The sequence below is a fragment of the Silene latifolia genome, chromosome 10 (genome assembly GCF_048544455.1).
Source record: "Silene latifolia isolate original U9 population chromosome 10, ASM4854445v1, whole genome shotgun sequence".
In the NCBI taxonomy this organism is placed as follows: Eukaryota; Viridiplantae; Streptophyta; class Magnoliopsida; order Caryophyllales; family Caryophyllaceae; genus Silene; species Silene latifolia.
The window spans coordinates 85,152,445-85,177,367 of record NC_133535.1 but is presented as its reverse complement, the minus strand read 5'-3'; the positions used below and the strand labels follow the sequence as shown (position 1 = coordinate 85,177,367).

The 24,923-nt window shown below is 34.1% G+C and overlaps 1 protein-coding gene across 1 annotated transcript; it reads left to right on the top strand.

Annotated features, from left to right (window-relative positions):
- Nucleotides 1-7,000: 7,000 nt before the first annotated feature.
- LOC141605707 (protein trichome birefringence-like 5) lies at nucleotides 7,001-10,995 on the top strand. Its single transcript, XM_074424582.1, has 5 exons — nucleotides 7,001-7,661; nucleotides 8,522-8,714; nucleotides 9,196-9,389; nucleotides 9,817-9,975; nucleotides 10,401-10,995. Exons 1-5 carry the CDS (start codon nucleotides 7,063-7,065, stop codon nucleotides 10,723-10,725), a joined length of 1,470 nt encoding a protein of 489 aa, XP_074280683.1. The 5' UTR covers nucleotides 7,001-7,062; the 3' UTR covers nucleotides 10,726-10,995.
- Nucleotides 10,996-24,923: the final 13,928 nt, after the last annotated feature.

Sequence of the window (24,923 nt, the reverse complement as noted above, 5' to 3'; positions counted from 1 at the left end):
GATGTGGTAGCCTCTATGTGTTGTATGATAGGAGGAGGGTTCATAGAAGAGGCTTTTTGACTCGGCAGAAGAGAGACCGTCGATTGTGTGCATACGGGTAGGATTTCCTACTCGCATTAGTCCCATAATGGGATATTGGTTGATGTATTGTATTTGGTTGTTTGATATAATAGTTGTGTTGTGATTGTGGTTGTGATCGTTGTTGATGGTTCGCGAGGCGTGGCCTCGGCTGCGTGGGGTCACTTGCGGGAGTGGCTTCACGCCCTAGTTTCGCCTTCTGTGGAACCCGCCACAGAAGGGATGTGCACATTAATGGACAGGGTTTATCGCTCACTATGTGGAGCGGGGATTTGGTGGGTACGGCTGCGGTCCCCCACTGGCAGAGCTGGTCCAGTGGACAGTCAGTATAGAGATGATGGGACTTGGTTGGTTGTGTGTGTATGTGTGACAGTTAAGCTGTCTGTTTATCTTATCATTGTTGTTTATATTGATTGTGTGATTAGTACTGACCCCGGTGTTGTTTTGTAAACCTGCGGTGATCCATTCGGGGATGGTGAGCAGATATTGAGCAGGTATTGAGATGAGTACTGGGATAGCTGGGATGCCACGACATGATGATAGGAGTCTTCCGCTGTAGCCTTTAGTTTATTTACATTTCAGTTAGAACAGTCAGTTTGAGATCATGTATCGTACTTTTGGTTTGGTTTTGAGGATTGTAACTATTCGCTAAATTATTTATAATAAACGTTGTTTCTTCATTGTTGTTTGATTATCATTGCCTCGGGTAACCGAGATGGTAATGTCTTCATACCTGAGTGGTCCTGGTAAGGCACTTGGAGTATGGGGGTGTTACACGGGTGGCCCAAGTCCACAGTCGGTTGTGGCTGCCGGTTGTGAGAGCCACCGTGACTGGTGATGGTGGTCATGGTGGCTGTAGAGGGTGGCTAGGGTGGGTGGTGAACACGGTGGTGCAGGGGTGGTTTTGACCGAGTGTGTTTAAGACGGGATTTGAATAGTTAAGACGAGTTTTATTTATTTAATTAATTCGTATTTAATTCGATTAGATTAGTTAGTAATTAATTATATTTAATTAACTATATTTAGGTGACGGTTTTTGTGGAAGATTATTATTATTCGGGTTTGGTTATGGATCTTGCGAAAAGGTAGGTTTATCCTACTCAGTTTCGATAATGTGTTTATTTGTTAAATGCGTTGTTTGTCATTAATTGCATTTAATGAGTCGGTAATTGGCATGTTATATGGTATCTTGTATTTATTGTGTTTGTCATGTATATTGGAGGATATTGCGGTGTTGGTTGGTTACTTGTTCTATGGAGACGGAAGGAGGTTGGGAGACCGTCTTCCGCTTGAGTCGCCTATTGGGGTTTCCCACCCCAATAGGAATGTGCACATTAATGACTTGAGTCTTGGAGGGACGCGTGTGGGTGAGACACGATGTCTGGCAGGGGACCCGAGTCGCTCTTGGGCCCGGTACCACCGACGTGTTCGGAGTACCCTGTGTGAGTATGGTGTCGTGGACGTGTTCCTGGCACCAGTGGTTGTGGGTACGTCTGGGCGTGTCCCGGTACCGGTATGACGGTTGGATAATTGTGTGTCATTCGTATCATGGTCATATTCTTGACTCACGCACTTGAGTCGTGTCACACTTTCTTTTATCGTTACTGACGTTTATGTGTCTGTGTTTGTCACCTATCTCTTTTGGGGTGGCCTGTGTCGATTCATATGATATCCTTTGTTCATATGGGGAACCGATTATGTTCAGGTTGTTTGGATAGTACACGGGAGACGGGACGAGCTTGATGATATCATGAGACGACTCTAGTTGGCTAGAAGAGTATAGATGTCACGAGTTGTATTTTATTCATTCATTAGTTTACGTTTGTAATAACTAAACTTGTTATTTATTTAAGGATTTTTTGACAACTTATACCTTAAATAACTCACTTTTTCAAATCTTATACCTAAGATAACTTTCCTTCAAATCTTATACCAAAAATAAAATTTTCTTCCAAACTTGATACCAAATATCGAAAAAAGCTCTGAATTAAGGATCGTCTCCTTACTAATTAAACACTATCATCTTTTTCCCACCTATTAACCCACACATCCACCATTACCACCATTAAAAACCATCAAATTAGTAAGGACAAAATCGTCAATTTAAGGCATTTTTTTAAGATTTGGTATCAAGTTTGGAAGAAAATGTTATTTTAGGTATAAGATTTTAAAGAAAGTTATCTAGGTATAAGGTTTGAGAAAGCGAGTTATTTAAGGTATAAGTTATCAAAAAACATTTTATTTAATAAAGTTTCTTTATTGTACTTCCGATTTCACTGCCTCGGAAAACCGAGACGGTAATGCTCCAATTATCTTGGCCGGATAATCGGGGTGTTACAATAGGAGCTTGTTAATTTTCCTAAACATGGTAAATTTCCTTAAAATAAAATAATTAATTAAGATGGTCAATTTCCTTAAAATAAAATAATTAATTAAGATGGTTAATTTCAAGGAGACTAAATAGAAAGAAGATGTCTGGTAATTTTCCTAAATATTTACAGAAGACTAGAAGATTGTCAATTTCCTTAAAATAAAATGATTAATTAGTATAAATATGCACACTTATGGTATTAATTATTATCATCATAAAATTATATATTAAATTTAAAATCTATGCAATTTTATTAAACTTATAGTTTATTAGATGTATAAAGATGTTAATTATTTAACATACAAAAATATAATAAGTAGGTTATAAATAATTCAAGTTAGATTCCATAATATATAATATTGCATAATTATTTCGATTTGATTTAATGCATATATGTACTATATTTATATAAATATATAACCCTCTTAAAATTGCATGCCTAAGTAGTAAAAGTAATTTCGTCAGTATAGAAAAGAATTGTAGTAACATTGGATATAGTTATATGATAGTAATCACTCATTTGAATAGTAAAAGTAACAATATTATCAACGAGATTAGTGAGAGTGGTAGAAACAACAACGGGAGTTGGAAAATAATCAATATTAATGCGACAATAGTGAAAGTAACAATAATTACGGCGGAAGTAGTGAAATTATCAATATTAATGCGGCAGTAGTGACAATAACAATAATTACGGCGAGAGTAGTGAAAGTAACCAAGTGGTGTTAGTCTAGTGGTAGTCGGGTTAAATCTTGAAACTTGCAGAAGTGCAGGAGTTGAGAGGTCTCGGGTTCGACTACCAGCTGGGGCGATGATCACTTGGCCACTGCAGCCCCGAAGCGGGTGGCTTACATGGTCCATGTGGTGGTGCGGGAATGCACGGACCCGGGGTGATTCAACCTCTCGTCATCAAAAAAAAAATGATTACGGGCAAGTAGTGAAATGTTATTACTATTGTTTCATTAATAAGAGTAAAATATTAATAGCGGGAGTAGTGAATTTGTCTCAAAATTTATTTCTTCGTAATTTTAGGATATGTTATAAAAAATATACTCTCTCCTATTCACTATATTCTTCCCCTTTCCTTTTTGCACAAGAAATAAGAGAGTGAATTTGGACCACACAAAATATACTACCCCACATGCAATTTAATTTGGACCACACAAATCAAACCAAAAAAGGAAATAGGGAAGAAAACCGGAATAATCCGAATAAGGAAATAGGGAAGAATATAGTGAATAGGAGGGAGTATTAATGATAAATTTATGGGTTATGCAACTTCAAATAATTTTATTTAATGAAAAAAAAAATTAATGGTAAGTAGAGGTAGCCCCGGCAAAGCCGGACACCAATACTAGTTATTTATATAATATAGTGAGCAATCCAATCTCAAATCTACTCTAATACTTCGTATCACCCACATAAATATTACTCCTTACAACACCTACCTACCTAAATGTGTTATTGGGTCAGGCCGGGCTCACCTGGCTAGGTCCTGAACTGGTCGGGGTGCGGGCTGGGTAGATGTCTGGGCAGGGCCAGGTCAGGGGGTTGGGACAGGCTTGGGGCGGGTCGGGCTTGGTTGACCCGGGTATTTTTTTTTTTTTAAAATGAAAGTAATTAATTATGGGAAAAAAGGGGAAAAAATGGAATCCGTTTTTAAAACAATGCTAAAAAAAAGTATGTCGTTTTGGGTCGGTTTTGAAAATAATTGTCAAAATGGTGTTCACGTAGGATCGGGTTTTCAAATTCTAAAAATTAGAACAAACACGCCATTCCAAATGGCGTGTTTATAGTGACTAAGGAAGTGTCAAATTTGAGCAGCTACTGGATTGAAACACGCCAATATGAATTGGAGGCGGTTCGATGACTTTGAAGTAATTTTTCTTTTTCAAAAATTTATAGTAATTCAGGTGCCTAAATATCTTCGTCAGAAGAATCAAAACCATGTAGTTTCTTACTTATCTAACTTACCCGTTTTTGGATTGGAGGCGGTTCGATGACTTTGACCTTCCTTGGTTGGAGAGCTCGTCCCGGATGAACCATCGTCGGTGTTCATACGCTCGTCTTCCTCTAATGGGTCGTACTCCTTTGCCCCTTGACGTCTTATCTTGGTTTGATCCCAATTTGTTTTTTTGCACACACACATCTTTATGGTCTAGGGTGCTAGACTCGATCTTCTGTCATATAAAACTCTTCCACCTGCACTAAAAACGGGCTCCAACGCAACCGTAGAAGCGGGAACAACAAACACGTCTCTAGCTATTTTTGATAGTAAGGGGAATTGGATGGAATGAGATTTCCACCAAAGAAGGATGTTGAGATCCTCATCATTTTGTTCAACCTCATATGATAAATAAGCGTCCAAGTCTTTGATGACGCAAATAGTAATAGTGGAGGATTGTGTTGACGATATCCGAAATAATATTGAATGAAGTTCGTTGTTGAACCGAGCGCTCTTTTGAGCCATGAAAGGGTTACTACTACTAGACTCGTCATTAACCGTATCATAAATTTTAGATACAACAACAACAACAACATCAGAGCCTTAATCCCAAAATGATTTGGGGTCGGCTGACATGAATCATCCTTTCGAACTGTCCATGGGTGAACGCACGCCTCAAAATGCGAATAAAAAGGGAAGATGAAAAACAAAAAGGGAGAACGAAAATGTAATGGAAAGTCAAGGTGAACTTAGAGGTTTTAAAATCGAATTCCGTCTTTCTTTTATAAAAACTTAAAATTTAAATCGAGAGAAAAGATTAAAGCGATTTTTAAAAACCGAAATAGAGTTAAGGATCCGGAATGAACCAGGTCAAAACTATAAGAAAGTGGTTGTTGAAAAAGTGTGTAATAAAGGAGAGAAAAATAAATAAATTAATTTCTTTAAATTAAATGAATAAAAAAACACTAAATCTGTCAAAAACATCAAATACTAAAAATCCACATGTATCCTTTCCCTCCATTGTGCCCTCTCCGTCACCATACTCTCCTCAAGCCCCATAACTCTCATATCGTGCTCTATCACTCTCAACCATGTCTGTCTCGGTCTTCCTCTGCCTCTAAGGACCTTTTCTGTTCTCCAAGTCTCCAGCCTCCTAACTGGTGCGTCCATAGGTCTCCTTCTCACATGGCCAAACCATCTTAATCGGTTTTCCATCATCTTGTCCTCTATTGGCGCCACTTTTACCTTTTCCCTAATCACCTCATTCCTTAACCGATCTTTCCTTGTATGTCCGCACATCCACCTCAACATGCGCATCTCCGCCACACTCATCTTTTGAATGTGACAATGTTTCACGGCCCAACACTCATCTCCGTAAAGTAGGGCAGGCCTAATTGCCGTGCGATAAAATTTTCCCTTTAATCTTTGGGGCATATCTTTATCGCATAGAAACCCTGAAGCACTCTTCCATTTCAACCATCCCGCTTTAATTCTGTGAGCCACATCTCCGTCTAACTCCCCATCATAAATTTTAGATAACTCACGTAAAACATTCAACACCAAGCAAATGATAATAATTTTGAGCATTAAATTTTAGATGTGGACCGAGGACTGAACCTAAAAGAATTCGGTCCAGATTAAATGGTCCGGTCCATTTTCAAATTTGCTCAGCCCTAGTTGAAAACTAAATTTAATGGTAAAAAACTGAAGTAACTAGATCCGATGCGATAAAGTAACTAAACTCGATCTAGCACATCATTTAACATGAAATGACCTGATCCAAAAATTAGGTTGATCCGATCTAACCTGGCCCGCGGATCCGATTGCCCCCCTCCCCTCCTCCCCCCTCCTCTGCTATGTAAGACCATCCCCAAGCAGTGGTCACACTAATTAGGTCACGACCCGATTTTACTCTTAATCCCACCTTATTAACCTTGACCCATTTTCACCCTCCCAAGCAGAAAGTCGCGACCTAGGTCATCAACCATACTTCCTCCATTCAACTCCACTCTACCATAGTACAATTTGCACAAATGTTAAGAAAATAATAAAGTAGTAATAAAAGTACAATGAGAAAGAAGATGGATGATTAATTTGTCCATAAAGTGATAATTATGTGGGCCAACTAGTGGCATTTTGTGTAAATAATTGTTTGCCATAAGGATAAAAGGGTCATTTTATTTGCTTTTTATGGAAAGTGGTAGAGTGAAGTTGAATGGATGAAAAAGGAAATATGGTAGAATGGAGTTGAATGGAGGAAGTATCATTTACCACTTCACAACATTCTCAATCATACCCCACTATCATATTATATATTTTTATTTATTATTTTTTTATTGTTCAACCAATAAAAAGTATCCACCTTGAAGGTCACCAAGGTGGTCAATTTGCTCAACAAAGGTCACAAATTGACCTTTTAATGTAAAAGGTTGCCAATTAACCATCAAAGCCACCAATTATACTTCGCTTAATTATATCATTAAAGCATTTACAAAGCGAAGCGCCACGACCTACCAATCGACTGCTTGGCGGCATGGTCTAAGGTATGTCAATGTATGATTCTTGGTGCATTCCACATTTCCACATCCGACAGAAAAGCAGTTATAACTAAAAATGATAAGAATGAAACATAAAGTAGAGTTGTGACCAGCATTCCAAGAATTCCTAAATGGCTGATACATTTCCCCAACAAAAGAAACAGCATTCTCACCATTATACCTTAACTACTTTCTCTATCATCCTCTTTCTCATCTCTTTCCTTGTTGTTTTCCTTGTCTTTCTTAGCAATCAAAACACTCTCAACCTATTTAACTTCTCCTATTCCTCTAAATATCCAAACTTTAACAACAATACCATCAATATTAACTATACCACAGAAATACCCATTTCAGAAAACTGGCAAAATGAGAGTCAACCAGAATCCAAAGATGATAATAATAATAATAAAAACATGCCGATTTCAGAAATCAATGAAAATGACACTGTGAATGTCCCAGTTTTTGAATCACTGGAAAAATTGGGTAATGATTCAGAATTGTTATTAAATGAAAACAAAGATCTGGGATTGGTTAATGATAAAGGGTTTGTTGAAAAAGGGAAGAAATGTAATTTGTATATGGGAAAATGGGTTAGAGATGAGGATTACCCAGTTTATAAGCCAGGTTCATGTCCATATGTTGATGATGCATTTGATTGTCAGACTAATGGTAGGCCTGATTCTGGTTATTTGAACTGGAGGTGGAAGCCTAATGATTGTCATCTTCCTAGGTATAACTTTTTGGAATACTATCTGTATCATTTTCTTTAATTTACTTGATCTTGTCATCTCATAATGTTATTATCACGAGACCGTCTCATAGGAGAATTAGTACATTGCTGATTGCATCATCAAGTATAATGCTTTACATTTTTTTTTTTTTTTAAATTAGTATTTTGTTCAACACTTCATGTTCTTGTGGCATTACTTGGAGCAGCCGAATGAATGTCTTTGGTCATATATGCCTGAAACAATGTCTTTACTTAATGATATAGCTATGCTGTTCATGTTCTGAAGACTGACTTGCGACGGGCACATTTGCTGAAACAAGTCTTTACAATTTAACTATTAGAGCATGCTTAGAATGGAAATAATAGTTATGAATTATGATGTTAATAAAGGAGAAAACAAAGGGAAGTAGAAGGTAGTGGTAGTGGTGGTGGTAGATAGAGGAAAGGTAGGAAAAGAGGGTAAAATTACCCCCATACTAGAGATAATAGTTACCCACTTATCCCTTGGGGTAACTGGTAAGACATTACTTCCATATGAGAATAATAATCCTCCACCTAACACCTACCTCTTCTTCCTCCCTTCATCACCATCTCTTTCTTCTTCATTCCCTTTATTTTCATTTTCATAATCCTCGTAAAAGTCAATTATCTTCAACCTGAGCAAGCCTCCACTATCTTAATCTTCTATCTCTCTCATAAACAACAACACTTTTTTAGATAATGATGGTATTTTTATATGAAATAAAGAATCTATGGTGCAGTGCCAGGGCTGCTGATTTAGTTGAAATTAACTTGGGGCCATCATCTTGACAATACATAGATTTTAGAATCTGCTGCCTCATTTTCTGGTTCTGTTACAGGTTCAATGCAACAGATTTTTTGGTCAAACTTCGTGGTAAAAGGTTGATGCTTGTTGGAGATTCAATGAACCGAAACCAGTTTGAGTCTATGCTATGCCTTCTTCGTCAAGGCCTACATGATAAAACCAAAATGTATGAAGTCCATGGTTACAAAATTACCAAGGGGAGAGGTTTTTACATCTTCAAGTTTGTGGTAACTAGAACATCCCTATTTCTACTTAATAATTACGTGACTTGTCATGCTGATCTATATCCGCGATTTTGAACCATACATAGATCCGGATGCAATTGATGGAAGTGATTTTGTATCAGTGTCAAAGTCAAACACGGTTGTTTCATAAACCATGTTTTGTTTTAAGCCTAGTAAAGCGCCAAGGTGGCGTGTCGTGCCAGAGTGAGTGTTGTATTTGTCTGATAAGCAACACACAATCAAAGTGAAATGTCATACATATATGTTAATCCATATCAACTTTTTGATAGCAATTCTTCCCATCTATTCACAAGCATGTTTTGAAATTCATGTTTGTTTTAGAATATCAAATTCTTAGTTTTGGACAGTGTCAAATCCTTCTGCAGCTGTAAGCTTGTTAGAAACTGTCAATCTTCTAGTTATATGTGTACCGCATAACATTTAGGTTATTCTAATAGTTGTCCATATGAACTCTTTTTTTCAGGATTTTAATTGCACAATAGAATTCATCAGGTCACATTTTCTCGTGAAGGAAGGAACACGAATTAACGGACAGGGAAACTCAAACCCAACTCTATCGATAGATAAGATTGACAAGACAGCTAGAAAATGGAAAGGAGCTGACATTCTTGTCTTCAATACTGGCCACTGGTGGACTCATGGCAAGACATCGAGAGGGTAGGTATGCAATCTTTCTCGGCCTGGATCTCATTACTCCGTAAGAGATAAAATAAAAACCTGTAAGGCAAGTAGCGGATGCCTATGATAACTAATAGAGCATAGAAACTTCTGTAAATTGTTTCCTTAACCATATTTTCGCAAGTATTCATGCCTTAATTGTACTCTTGAGTTGTTTAATTAACTAATGGGAAGTTGATCTGGTCTAGCCAGAGGTCTCAGGTCCGAGATCTTGGGGCATTAGTGTTCAAACTCAGATGCAAGAGCTTTATCTCCCTTGTGATCTTACCCAGCTCGAAATACACAAACATATAATTCGACAACATATAAGCCAGGCTTTTTATTAGATCTACTTGACATGGATCTCCTATAGTAAAAGCGAGCTGTTATTTTACTGTGTTTCCCACATAGCAGTTTCCTAGTGCAGGAAAAATTACTTCAAAGAAGGTGACCACGTCTACCCCAAATTTGATTCGGTTGAGGCATACAGGAGAGCCTTAAAGACATGGGCTAAATGGATTGATGAAAATATGAACCCTGCGAGACAAACTGTGTTCTATCGTGCTTACTCTTCTGCTCACTACAGGTACTTCAACAACCATACTTGTGTCTGTGGTCATCATTTCTGCAATTGTGATCACAGCTTTGTTTGTTTTGCGAAAATAGTGGTGCTGATCTTTGACACTGTGAAACGTGAAACTAGACTTAGCAGAACCGACCCAGCCCGACCCTGAAAGAACACTCCATAGTAGATGTGAAACCCAAATTCACCGGGCCAGAAGACGACCCAATCCAAAATGATTAATATAAACAAATATTAATAGCTACTGCAAGATAATGACTCCATGAGATCTCCCCGTAACCAAGTACTCTAAAACTCTTGAACCCAAGCAACAATAGACCTGAATGCTTAAGGTCTCCTTTTGTCCAGTCAGATTGATTAAAACTGAACTATTAGACATACCCCGTATTACTTAACCCTTTAATCATGTTTTGATTTTTGAGTCACAGAGGTGGAGATTGGGACTCTGGTGGTACATGCAATGGCGAAAAGGATCCAATACAAAGCGGAGCTTTCCTGGACACATATCCACTAAAAATGAAAATAGTCGAAGAAGTGATCCAACAAATGAAGGTTCCAGTTGTTTTACTAAATGTAACAAGGTTAACAAATTTTCGCAAGGATGGTCACCCGTCAATCTATGGGAAGGTGAGGGCCGAAGGAACGAGAGTTTCGACTAGGAAGCAAGATTGTAGTCACTGGTGCCTTCCTGGTGTTCCTGATGCTTGGAACGAGCTAATTTACTCGACTCTAGTTTCTCAACAAAATCAATAGGTCCACAAATTGAATACTAGGCGGTGTTACCTTAAAACCAATCAAATTGCCTATGAATATTTTGATATCTTTTACTTATTTATTTGGGTATTGGTAAGCCGATCGAGGGCAATGTGGAGGTCGGGCTTGGGGCCAGGGCTCCAAGCCCGAGTACGACAATGACAAGGTTTTAGTGCATGACAATGATAGGTCAGGATCGAACGAAATTATTGGAACTGTCATACCTAATATTTAAATTTGATATTATTTTTTTTCCCAAATTTACATTAATTAGGTTGTCTATGTATCTCGAACAAATCAAAATTCACGTAGTTCTTTACTTACCCAGCTTACCTTTCGACGCTGAATTGTCGTGAATTTTGAGTTTTTAAATTGGAGTCGACTTCCTCTTCTTCCTGTTCTCGTTTTTCAACAATTTCATATTCGGGTGAGGTGGATGGGCGGATGATCCGGAAGGCGATCACTTTCTTCCTCAAAACTTTTTAGCTCCTCGACATCTTTTTTCTACTTGATCGTAATCTTTCTTGTAAACACACTTTCATGATGGCTGAGTCAAACTTGACCTTTTTTTGTCAAATACTCTTCTTGTTGCGGTAAAAGCTAGGGATGTCAATTTCACCCACACCTGATCCACCCGATCCTCTAGATAGATGAAAACCCGACTTAAATGGATGATGAGTGAATGATGGATGAAATGGATGACGGATGGATGATGGATTGGATGAAGAAATTTCACCCGTCATCCATCCACCCCCGATTTTATCAATTCTTATTGTTCAGACTTTCTTGAGAATCGTCTCAGACTTTATACATTATTATCCCTCATACTCAACTTAGACTTTACTTTTTCACAACATACTTTTTTTGTGAGGTTTTAAATAAAAAGAAAAAAAATTAGTTTTAACACATGAAAGCCATTTATTAAATGTCATCTCTAAAAGGTGGGATTAAGACTATAATAAATTATTGAAAGTTTTAAGTGAATTTTGTTAAGAGTTTTGTGCGACTCACCAATAATCTTAGCTTGCTTTTCTGAGAAAGAAGTCGTCTTGGTATTGGCTCGAGTAAGTCCCTACCCTTTTAGTCGGAGAGGGATAGGGTCCGCGCAGCATTTCCACGATATCGCGTTAGAGCGAGCGAGCGAAGCCTTCTTACTGGCGTAAGGTATTTTGTCCCATTTTTAACTGAAAAATAATGAAAAATTCTTCTTTATCCTGTCTTTTCATTCTTATATTCTTTAATTTATAATTTTACTTAATTATTATCTTTTATCATCTTTTCTTTCTTTATTTGTTTCGCTGATAGGGTTTGAAGATGGCCGGAGTGTGAGTCGTTGGTAAATGGTAAGTAAGCATTAGGTAATGATTTGATAATAATGAGTCCCTAATCCAACAAGTTCGGAGAGACAAGAAGTCTCCCACCACGTGAGCCACTGAATGTAAGATGTATACTACTTTGATGATTTGATGATTTGATCATCACTCATCACTCACTACCATACACGTCCAAATGATACAACCATGCTTCCATCCAAACTACGTCTCATCATTCATCAAGCCCAGAAATACAAAATTACTTCCAGACCCTTTTCTTTTTACAAATTAATTTACGATATTTTAGGTTTGATCTTGTGTCTCACTCTTTTTTTATAACATGTAAAAACATGACATAAAATAGAAGAGAGGATATAAGTGGCACTCGGTGAGTCGGTGTCGACTAGAGCGGAGCCATAGTAAAGTGTACGTTATGTAACCAATCCCTTCGCATTCTGAATTATGACATATGACTCAAGTCTAGAGCCCACCAAAGATTTCATTATGATTCAATCGACTTATCTTCAATGGCTCAATCAGAGTCTATTCTCTTTCACTGATTAGGCATGGTTTCGGCCTTTTCGCCATAACATGTCACAATTCTCGACTCTCTCTCTCTCTCTCTCTCTCTCTCTCTCTCTATTTACAGTCCCTATAATAGTATAATTCCTCTACAATCATTATATTACGAGTCTATAATAATAGTCAGAAGGTTTTGCTTGTGATCGTTACAAGATTCTGACCTTTAACAACCCTTCTTTCACTTGCACTTTGACGAAAAGTGTCCGTCATATATGAGAATTTGTGAATGATGGTAACCTAAAAACAAAACCTCCACTTCTTTCACTGTTTAGGAACATTTAATAGTACCTTTCTTTTTACCCAAAATGTATCACAAATAGGATCTACATCCCGTTCAGACAAGAAGATTGTACAACAAATGTGCCCATATTATATATATATATATATATATATATATATATATATATATATATATATATATATATATATATATATATATATATAAAGTAAAGATCATTTGAGTCCTCCTCTTACATTTGAGTCCATGAGTTCTCATCCAAGCCATTGGATGAGGAAGATGGATGGTGGAGATCAAAACACAAAAAGGTGATTAATTAGCCAAAAAAAACACTCTCTCTCACTACCTTAACTAATCCACCCTAATTATCACTAATTTCACTATATATAATTTATCATCACACCCATTTATCTCTCATCTCACACAATTCATTCACCTTCTCTATCAAAAAACCCAATAAAATCAAAAACCCAATAAATTCAAAACCTAAAAATTCAAAAAACAATTCCCCCTCTTTTCCTCACCAACCCACCTCCTCAGCCGACACCACCTCCTCGGCCGCACCACCACCTCACCCACCACACCGCCGCACACCCCACACCTCACAGCCACCACCGCCGCACGATCTCCTCCGCACAGCAACCACCACAGCCCACACTCCCCTCCCTCACCAGCCACGACCGCCACCTCCACTCCTTCATCAGCCAGCACCGCACACCCACACGACACCCCATACCACCACCACCCGATATACTCTCCACTGTCGTTGTCACCACCACCCAACCACCATTGTCCTGCCTCACTCCTCCCTCCCTCACGCCCTACTCTCCACTGTCTTTTTTTTTCTTCTTTTTTCTTCTTTCTTCAATCCCACGTGAATGTGGGTTGTTTTGTTGTTTTTTTTCTTTTTTTTTCTTTTTTTTTTTTCTTCTTTTTTTGATTCTTTCTTCAATCTCACGCCCCATTTTTTTTTTCTTGTGACTTTTCTTTGCTTTTTTCTTTTTCAGATCTACTTTTTAGAGGTGGGCTTTTGTGTTTGTTTATGGGTGTGGACGTGGGGTTCTTTTTTTTCTTCTTTTTTCTTCTTTCTTCAATCTACTTTCTTCTCTGTTTTTTTTTTTTTAAAAATTTCTTATCTATTTTTGTAAAATAGGATGGTGGTGGTTATTGTTGTAAAATATGATCCTACTATCATTTTTTTAAAAACGAGATGAGGGAGGAGGAATTATATCATTTCTTTGGTATATCTTCAACAAATGAAGATAAATACTAAAATCTGAGTATATTGGTGTTAAAATTACAATTTTCTGTTAAAATTACAATTTTCTTCATTAAAATTACACTTCTTGTTGTTAGAATTACACCTTTTTCTCGTTAGAATACACTTTTTAGGCTAAAATTACACTTTTTGTTGTTAGAATTACACTTTTTCTGTTAAAATTATACCTTTTTCTCGCTAGAAATAACACTTTTTTCGGCTAAAATAACACTTTTTTGTTGTTAGAATTACACTTTTTCTCGTTAGGATTACACTTTTTTTTGTTAAAATTACACTTTTCTTCATTAAAATTACACTTTTTTCTGTTAAAATTATACTTTTTTTTTGTTAGAATAACATTTTTTTCGGCTAAAATTACACTTTTTGTTGTTAGAATTACACTTTTTTCTGTTAAAATTACACTTTTCTTCATTAAATTTACACTTTTTTCTGTTAAAATTATACTTTTTTCTGCTAGAATAACACTTTTTTCGGCTAAAATTACACTTTTTGTTGTTAGAATTACACTTTTTTTCTGTTAAAATTACACTTTTCTTCATTAAAATTACACTTTTTTCTGTTAAAATTACACTTTTCTCCATTAAAATTACACTTTTTGTTTTTGTTAAAATTATACTTTTTTCTGATAGAATAACAATTTTTTCGGCTAAAATTACACTTTTTCTGCTAGAATTACACTTACTACTATTGGACTAATGTTACATTCTCCATGGACTTGGTCATATTCTCATATTCTCATTGGACTAATGTTACTCTCAATGGACTAAAATTACATTCTCGTGGGTGAAATTATACTTTTCTCGGACTAAAATTACACTTTTCTCGGACTAAAATTACATTCTCCTTGACTAAAAATAACAATCTCATTGGACTGAAATTACACTTACCTGGACTAAAATAACACTTTTTGTCATTAAAATAACACTTGTAAAATGCTAAATTACAATAACTTGTGATAAAATGACAAAAATTCAAAATATTATTCGTTAAAATCACTCGGAAAAGATTGAAGTTAAACTTGTAAAACGCTAAATTCTCGAAAATATTCCTTAAAATTACACTTTTTCCTGTTAGAATTACACTCGTAAAATCCTAAAATGTCGAAAACTTGTTTCGAAAAAAAAAAAAAAAAAACGAAACAGTCGAAAACTTGTCTCGAAAAAAAAAAAACGAAAAAAAAAACGAAACAGGAAAAATTTTAACAAAATTTTCATAAACTTTGAAGTATAAGACAAAATATGGTGTTAATTGTGTATGATAATGAATTAGTGAATGTATTATTAAAACTAGAGAGAGAAGTGAATTAATTAGTGTTAAGTGTGTTTTTTGCTTTCAATCTCAACCTTCCACCATGCATGATCCAAGGGTTGTGGGAGGGACTTATGGACTCAAAAAAAAAGGACTTAGAAGAACTTTGCTCTATATATATATATATATATATATATATATATATATATATATATATATATATATAGAGCAGTTCTTATAAGGCCCTTACATCCATTGAGTCCCTAAGTCCTTATAAGGGCCTTTGGATGGAAGGGATGGAGGGATGAGATTACATCTCAATGGATGGTCATAAATCTCCCTCCCTAATCTCTCTTCCTAATCCATGTACAACTCCATCCTAATTTGTATAACTCCATCCTCCTTCTAATTCTCCCTTCTCACTTCCTCATAATTCATCCTCTCACTTCTCTCTCATTCACTCTCATTTCCCTCTCATTCTCACAAAACCAAAAAAAAACCAAATCAACAAAAAAAAACCCAAAAAATACCCACTCCCTCTTCCACACCTCCACCGACCACCACCCAACCCGCCACAACCCGTCACCCACGGCTCAACCTCCTCCTTCTCCTCACCCACTACTGAATCGCCACCACCCGTCACCCTTTTCCTCCTTCCTTTCTCTTTATATTTTTGAGATCCGAAAAATTAAAGTGGTTACTTGTTGTTGTTAGTTGTTGCGGTTCCGATTTCTATTTCGAGCATTGACTAATTTACTATGGATTTCTATTGGTTTTTGGGTTTCCACTTGGTTTTCGATGGATTTTGGTTTCCACTTTGTGTTTTTTTGTTTATTTTATTTTCTTGTCTAATTTACTATGGATTTTTGTTAGTTGTTGTTTTCGATGGTTTTTTTTATTTCCTTTTTCCTTTTTTTTTAAAAAACAAATTTTCAACTTTTCAGATTTGTTTCAATGAATGTCCCCTCATATGTCTCCCTTTTCGTGTGTTTTGTGTTCGGGCTCCCGGATCTTTTTTTTTTTAAAAAATTTCGGTTGATTTTTTGTTTTATTATTGTTATTTGGTTTTTATTATTGGTATTTGGTTATTTGTTATTATTGTTATTATTGTTATTTGGTTTTTATTATTGTTATTCAAGTTTTTTGTTTATTGTTTTTTGTTTATTGTTCTTTGTTTTTTGTTTTTTTTGTTTTTTTGTTTTTTGTTTTATTTACGGTTTTTGTTAGATTTACGGGTTTTTTGTTAGATTTATGCATATAATTTGTTATTCTCATGAGTCATTCACCAACATTTTATTTTTGTATATAATTTGTTAATTTAATTGGGTTATACGACTAAAGTTATACAATTTACGACTTAAAACACCAAAGTTATATATTGTTATTGAAGTATTTTTGGACTAAAGTTATACATCTTGTCTATTAAAGTTATACACTGCGTGCATTAGAGTTATACACACGATATTTAAATTTGGTTTTTTTTAAATTGTTATTTGGTTTATTTCAGATTTCAGGTTTGGTTGGGTTGTTGGTTTTATTATTGTTATTTGGTTTTTTGTTTTTGTTATTATGAGTTTTTTTGGTTTTTGTTATTATTTTTTTTTTTTTTTTCATATTTTTCATATTTATTGTTTGATTTTTTTACTATTTACGACTAAAGTTATACATTTTATGACTAAAGTTATACATTTTATGACTAAAGTTATACATTTTATGACCAAAGTTATACAAAAAAAGACTAAAGTTATACAAAAATTGGACTAAAGTTATACAAAAAATTGGACTAAAATTATACAAAAATGAACCAAAGTTATACAAAAATGAACCAAAGTTATACAAAAATTGACTAGAGTTATACAAAAATGCACCAGAGTTATACAAAAAATTGGACTAAAGTTATACAAAAAATGAACCAAAGTTATACAAAAATGAACCAAAGTTATACAAAAATGAACCAAAGTTATACAAAAATGAACCAAAGTTATTCAAAAATCGACCAGAGTTATACAAAAATGCACCAAAGTTATACAAAAATTGGACTAAAGTCATACAACAATGGACTAAAGTTATACAAAAAATTGGACTAAAGTTATACAAAAATGAACCAAAGTTATACAAAAATGAACCAAAGTTATACAAAAATTGACCAGAGTTATACAAAAATGCACCAGAGTTATACAAAAAATTGGACTAAAGTTATACAAAAAATGAACCAAAGTTATACAAAAATGAACCAAAGTTATACAAAAATGGACCAGAGTTATACAAAAATGCACCAGAGTTATACAAAAGTGAGTCCATTTTTGTATAACTTTAGTCCATTTTTGTATAACTTTGGTTCATTTTTGTATAACTCTGGTTCATTTTTGTATAACTTTGGTTCATTTTTGTATCACTTTAGTCCATTTTTTGTATAACTTTGGTGCATTTTTGTATAACTCTGGTCGATTTTTGTATAACTTTAGTCCATTTTTTGTATAACTTTAGTACATTTTTTGTATAACTTTGGTCCATTGTTGTATCACTTTAGTCCAATTTTTGTATAACTTTAGTCTTTTTTTGTATAACTTTGGTCTATTTTTGTATAACTTCAGTCTTTTTTTGTATAACTTTAGTCCATATTTGTATAACTTTAGTCCATTTTTGTATAACTTTGGTCCATTCTTGTATAACTTTGATTCATTTTTGTATAACTTTGGTTCATTTTTGTATAACTCTGGTTCATTTTTGTATAACTTTAGTCCAATTTTTTGTATAACTTTAGTCCATTTTTTGTATAACTTTGGTGCATTTTTGTATAACTTTGGTCATAAAATGTATAACTTTAGTCGTAAATAGTAAAAAAATCAAACAATAAATATGAAAAATATGAAAAAAAAAAAAATAATAACAAAAACCAAAAAAACTCATAATAACAAAAACAAAAAACCAAATAACAATAATAAAACCAAAAAACCAACAACCCAACCAAACCCGAAATCTAAAATAAACCAAATAACAAGATTTAAAACCCGAAATCTTAAAAAAAAGTATAACAAGAAGAGATTTGAGAAAATGAATAAAAAAGGAGAAGTAACAAAATAAAAGAAAATAAAAGACAACAACAAAAAATGAATGGAAAAAACAACTCAAAACATGAAAATAAAGACCAAACGAAAAAAAAAAAAAAAAAAAAAAAACGAGGCAAAAAAAAAAAAAAAAAAAAAAAAAAAAAAAAAAAAAAAAAAAAAAATTGGCGGCGGTGCGATGGCGGCGGTGCGGTGGCGGCGGTGGTGGGCGGTGAGTTGGTGTCGGGTGGGATAGTGGTGGGTGGTGGTGAATGAGGAAGAGAAGAATGAATGATTTATTTGGGTTTTTTGATTTAATTGGATTTTTTTTTTTTTTTGATTTAATTGGATTTTTGGGTTTTATTTATTTATTTGGGTTTTGGGTTTTTTATTTATTTGGATTTTTTGGGTTTTTATTTTTTGGGGTTTTAGAGAGAAGATGAGTTGTGTAATATATGAGAGAAGTGGATGAGAGGAAAAGAAGTTATAGTGAATTAGTGATTAATTAGAAGGATTAGTGAAGGAGGAGAGAATGAGTGATATTAGTACATAAACACACTTTTGGAGGTTGATCTTGGCCATCCATCTCCCTCCATCCAATGGCTCACAATAGGACTTATGGACTTATTATATCTAAGGACCTTAGTTGATCCTTCCTCTATATATATATATATATATATATATATATATATATATATATATATATATATATATATATATATATATATATATATATATATATATATATATATCTATATATATATATATATATATATATCTAAGCCCAATAATAATAAAAATAAATTCTACGCATCTTCTTTTTCCCTAATTCTAATTTCTCTTCAGTCGACAAACCCTCTTCTTTCCCTTCTCTAAATTTCTGTTAAACGACAGTCGACAAATCTCTCTTCTCCATAATTTTGATTCTAAAATGGTGAAAGGGAAGCAATTTACATCATCATATCAAGGAGGAAAAACGCATCTAACAATATTTCGTGAACGAGAAGCAATTTATATATCATCATCAGGAAGGAAAAATGCATCTAATAGAGGTAAATTTCTACACCAATCATACGAACTATTATTAAAAGAATACGAACTAAAAAATACGAGCACCTAAGAATACGAGCTATTAAGATTAGAATATAAGCTAATGTAAAAAGAATACGAGTTTAAGAGGATCACGAACTTAAAAAAACGAGCACATAAGAATACGAGCTATTAAGATAAGAATACGAGTTAAAGTAAAAAGAACACAAGCTTAAAAGGATCATGAGCTTAAAAATACGAGCACATAAGAATACGAGCTATTAAGATAAGAATACGAGTTAATGTAAAAAGAATACGAGCTTAAAATGATCATGAGCTTTAAAATCCGAGCACATAAGAATACGAGATATTCAGATAAGAATACGAGCTAATGTAAAAATAATACGAGCTTCAACTATTTTCATGCATTAGAAATTTTGGATAAAAAAGTTCCTTCAAGATGATGCTCAGTTCCGCATAGTCAATTAATTATAATAATTTAAGGGAGAAGATGATTCATTAACTGGATGATGGAGGAAGATGAAGATAAGTTAGAAAAATATGGAAACAGTCAAAGAGAAATGAGGATTAGATTGAAAATTGAATTACGTTACTTTTTTTTGGCAAAAATATTTGAAAAAAAAAGACTAAAATAACCTTGGATGTGCAATGCTCATTGTACATCCAGTTGTATAGTCTTGGAAAAATGTATACAGTCTTTTATTTTTTGGAGGATTTTGTGGAACTTTTGTGAAAGTGATTTTAATAATTTCCTAAGATAAGATATTCAAATAGAAAACGTAAAAAAAATAACCAAGACAGTAAGACACATATGAATGAAATATATAAGAAAATAAAATGAACTGGACGAGGAGATTACCGAGTTTTACTTTCACAGTCTCATACGGAGTATTTTGTTACTATAAAAAGTCCTCCCATTTTTGAAATAATGGTCAAAAATAAAAAATTTGTCGTTTGGGTTGGTTTTGAAAATATTTGTCAAAATGGTGTCCACGTAGGCTCGGGATTTCTGGACCTAAAACACGCCACTACCAATGACGTGTTTATAATGAGTACGGAAAGAAACTTCATTAAAAAATGGACTAAAATAAACACGCCATTGAGAATGGCGGGTTTCGGAGGGGAAACACGCCACCCCTAATGGTGTGTCTTATGTAATTTATTTTTTTATTTATTTATTTTTAAGTTCAGTCAATTGAGGAAAAAAATTACTGTAAAGACACGCCACTACTAATGGCGTGTTTCCTTCACAAAACACGCCAATAGTAGTGGCGTGTTTCAGGTCTAGAAATCCCGAGCCTACGTGGACACCATTTTGACAAATATTTTCAAAACCGACCCAAAACGACAAATATTTTATTTTTGACCATTATTTCAAAAATGGACTCCATATAAGTGCACTTGTACTTTTTTCTCTTATTATTGAGTCCGTGTTCTTGTAACTTTTTTTTTTATCTCGGTCATGTGCATGAAAAATCATTAATGAAATATATTGTTCAATAATAATATTTAGTTAAGTCCGTGTGTAATAATTTCCACATCCCCTATGTACTAAATAGGTGAAATTCTTATTTTTTTTCCACCTAAAAAATATTTCCTATGCTAGGCTTAATATTTTTAGCATATATTATAGGTATGATGAGTTATAAATAGGCATAACTTTTTAACGTAATTTATTTTCGCAGTACGTTTCTTACTCTATATAGTACATTTTACGTAATAATTTCCATTTGCATAGCCTTGGGTTTGACAAACAAAAAACCTAATTCTCTCAAAATAGAACTCGTCAAATCTATCAAAAAACATCAAACTTCTTAGATTATAGATCATAATATATTTGAAGTATTAGTATTTAATTTATAAATTATCATCTATGGATCAAATTAATTTTTTTCAATGTCATTTTGGTGGTATATTGCCGCACTATGCCATGGATTGTTTCATTCAATATTGTGATGGTGGACATAGCTTAATTACAATCATCGACTTTCATCATGTTACTATGCATTCAATTAGGAAATAAGATAACGACATAGCTTACAATCATCGACTTTTATTTTAATGTTTATTTTTCTTATTATTTACGGACCGTGGCGAGGATAGCTAATGAGTATGGCGGATGTGGCAACGTTGGTTGTGGTGGGTGTGGTGGTAGGCATTGGTGGTTGGAGGAAAGAAAGGAAAAGGAGTTGGAGAAGATGAATAAAGAGATGAGAGGTATGGGAGGAATTGAATGAATTTGAGGGGGTGTTTGGTTCACCCGATATAGGTATGAGGTATAGGTTTGGAATGAACCAAACCTATACCATGTGTTTGGTTGACAAAATTGAAGGTTTGATACCCATACCTCAAACCCATGAGGTATGAGTTTCTCATACCCATGGAGGGGGGTGGGTATGAGATTGATACCCATGGTATCAAATTACAAATATTAAAAAGTGATAAAAAAAAATTGTAAAAAAATCATTTTATATATTTATTTGATTAAATTTTCTCTACATGATTTAATAGTATAAAAATTATTATTAAAAATATTGTATTTTGAAGAGTTTTTAGCTTTGATTAGTTTCTAACCCCATGCCCCCAAAATTGAACCAAACACAAGGTATGGGGTATCAAGTTCCAACCCGATACCACCAGGTATGATTCCCGATTCCAAACCCATACCCACGTGTGAACCAAACACCTCCTGAGAGGGTTGAAATGAGAGGGGTAATTTAGGAAAAATTGTACTGTATTGAGTAAAAGGTGTATTGCGAAATAAATACCTTTAATATATATATATAAGAAAAAAATTTATCTCCAGTCTTTTTATGATATGGAAATTCATTTTTTTTCTTAAAAGAAATTTACGATAAAAATTAATTGACATTTTATGATATAGGCTAAAAACTATGTTCACGAAGTCAATTTCAAATCCATAAAGTAATACACTAAAAGATAAAATAATATATATATATATATATATATATATATATATATATATATATATATATATATATATATATATATATATAGAGAGAGAGAGAGAGAGAGAGAGAGAGAGAGAGAGAGAGAGAGAGAGAGAGAGAGAGAGAGAGAGAGAGAGAGAGAGAGAGAGAGAGAGAGAGAGAGAGAGAAGGGTTCTAGTAAGGCCACTACATCTTATGAGTCCCTAAGTCCTTATAAGGACCTTAGGATGGAAGGGATGGAAGGATGAGATTACATCTCAATGGAGGGCTACAAATCTCCCTTCCTAATCTCCCTCACTAATTCTGTGCAACTCCACCTAATTTTGTACAACTCTTCCACCATTCTAATCTCCCAACTCACTTCCTCATTCACTCATCCTCTCTCATTTCTCACATTCACTCTTTCTCTCTCATTTTCTTCCCACCCTCTCTAAAAAAAAAAAAAACCAAACTCATACAAAAAAAAACCCAAACTAAAACAAAACAAAAAAATAACCAAAAAAACCCTCACCAGCCGTCCCCGACACCACCCTCACCAGCCGTCCCCGACACCACCACGACCTCCCTCCCTTCTTCCCAGCCCGCAACACCCACATCCCGACCTCCCTCGATCCCGACCCGCAACACCCACGACGCCCTCCTTGCTGCCGCCACACACCGATAATACCACATCCCGCCCTCCTTGCTGCCGCCACACACCGACAACCCCACCATCCCACTATCCGACCTCCCTTCCCACCTCCCTCCCTCCATCAACCAACAACAACAACGCCAACAACCAGCAACAACAACCAACAACATCCCGACCACCCTCTGCCGGCAGCCACAACTCGCCCACCACCACCCGACACCGGATCTTGTAGCCCTCCTTGCCGCCGCCTTTCTCCCTCCCTGCTGCCGCCTCACCGTTCTCCTTTTCTCCTTTTTCCTTTCTCCCTCCCTGCTCTTCCTTTCTCCTTGTCGTTTTTTTTTTGTGTTTTGTTTAGATCTCGGCTGTGTTGTCCATATTTCATGTTTTTTTTTTGTTATTTTTGTTATTTTTGTTAATTGTTTTGTTTGGTTTATTTTTGTATTTTTTTGTTTGGTTTATTTTTGTATTTTTTTGTTATTTGGTTTTTTTTACTTAGTGGTTAGTTTTTTTATTATTGTTATTCAAGTTTTTGGTTTTTGTTTGATTTTATGTTATTTGTATATTTTAGATATCATGTTTTATATTTTTTCAAATTTGTTTTGCTAAAGTTATACTATTTACGACTAAAGTTATACACTTAAAACATTAAAGTTATACTATTTACGACTAAAGTTATACCTTCGAAACATTAAAGTTATACTATTTACGACTAAAGTTGTACCATTGAAACATTATGATTTGTGTTATGTTTTGATTTTTTTTTTTATTGTTTGATTTTTTTACTATTTACGACTAAAGTTATACATTTTATGACTAAAGTTATACATTTTATGACTAAAGTTATACATTTTATGACTAAAGTTATACCCTTAAAACATTAAAGTTATACTATTTACGACTAAAGTTATACCCTTTTACCATTAAAGTTACACTATTAACATCTAAAGTTATACATTGTATAAATTGAAGTTACACAACCATTCAAGTTTGTTTTGTTTCGTTTTTTTGTTTGGTTTGGTTTTTGTTTTTTTTTTTGTGATTTGATTTTTTTTTGTTATTTGGTTTTTTTTTGTTATTGGTTAATTTTTTATTATTGTTATTGAAGTTTTTTTATCGTACTTTTTTGACTAATTGGTTTTTTTGTTCACATTTTTATATGTCTTGTATTACATTTTGACATTTTGATCTAGTATTGTTGGTTCAAAGTTAGTATTGGTGGTTTTTAGGATTTCGGTTATATATTGGACTAAAGTTATACGATTTTGGACTAAAGTTATACGATTTTGAACTAAAGTTATGAGATTTTGTAGTAAAGTTACACAAGTTTGGATTAAAGTTATACAAATATGGACTAAAGTTATACAAATATGGACTAAAGTTATACAAAATAAGAACTAGAGTTATACAAAAATTGACTAAAGTTATACAAAATAAGGACTAGAGTTATACAAAAATTGACTAAAGTTGTACAAAAATGGACTAAAGTTATACAAGTATGGACTAAAGTTATACAAATATGGAGTAAAGTTATACAAATATGGACTAAATTCATACAAAAAGTTACATAATTTTGGACTAAAGTTACACAAATTTTGGACTAAAGTTATATAAAACTCCAATTAATTTATCGAAAATAACGAAAGTTATACAAAAATGGACTGAAGTTGTACAAATATGGACTAAAGTTATACAAATAAGGACTAAAGTTATACAAAAATTGACTAAAGTTATACAAAAATGGACTAAAGTTATACCAAAATAGACTAAAGTTATACAAAGTTGGATTAAAGTTATACAAATATGGACTAAAGTTATACAAAAATGGACCAAAGTTATACAAAAAAAGACTAAAGTTATAC

Bases quoted from the DNA above. Each gene is read 5' to 3' on its own strand.
- LOC141605707 (XM_074424582.1), top strand. From the start codon at position 7,063: ATGGCTGATACATTTCCCCAACAAAAGAAACAGCATTCTCACCATTAT. The intron at 7,662-8,521 runs GTATAACTTTTT...GTTCTGTTACAG, and splicing joins AATGATTGTCATCTTCCTAG to GTTCAATGCAACAGATTTTT. The intron at 9,390-9,816 runs GTAGGTATGCAA...TTCCTAGTGCAG, and splicing joins CATGGCAAGACATCGAGAGG to GAAAAATTACTTCAAAGAAG.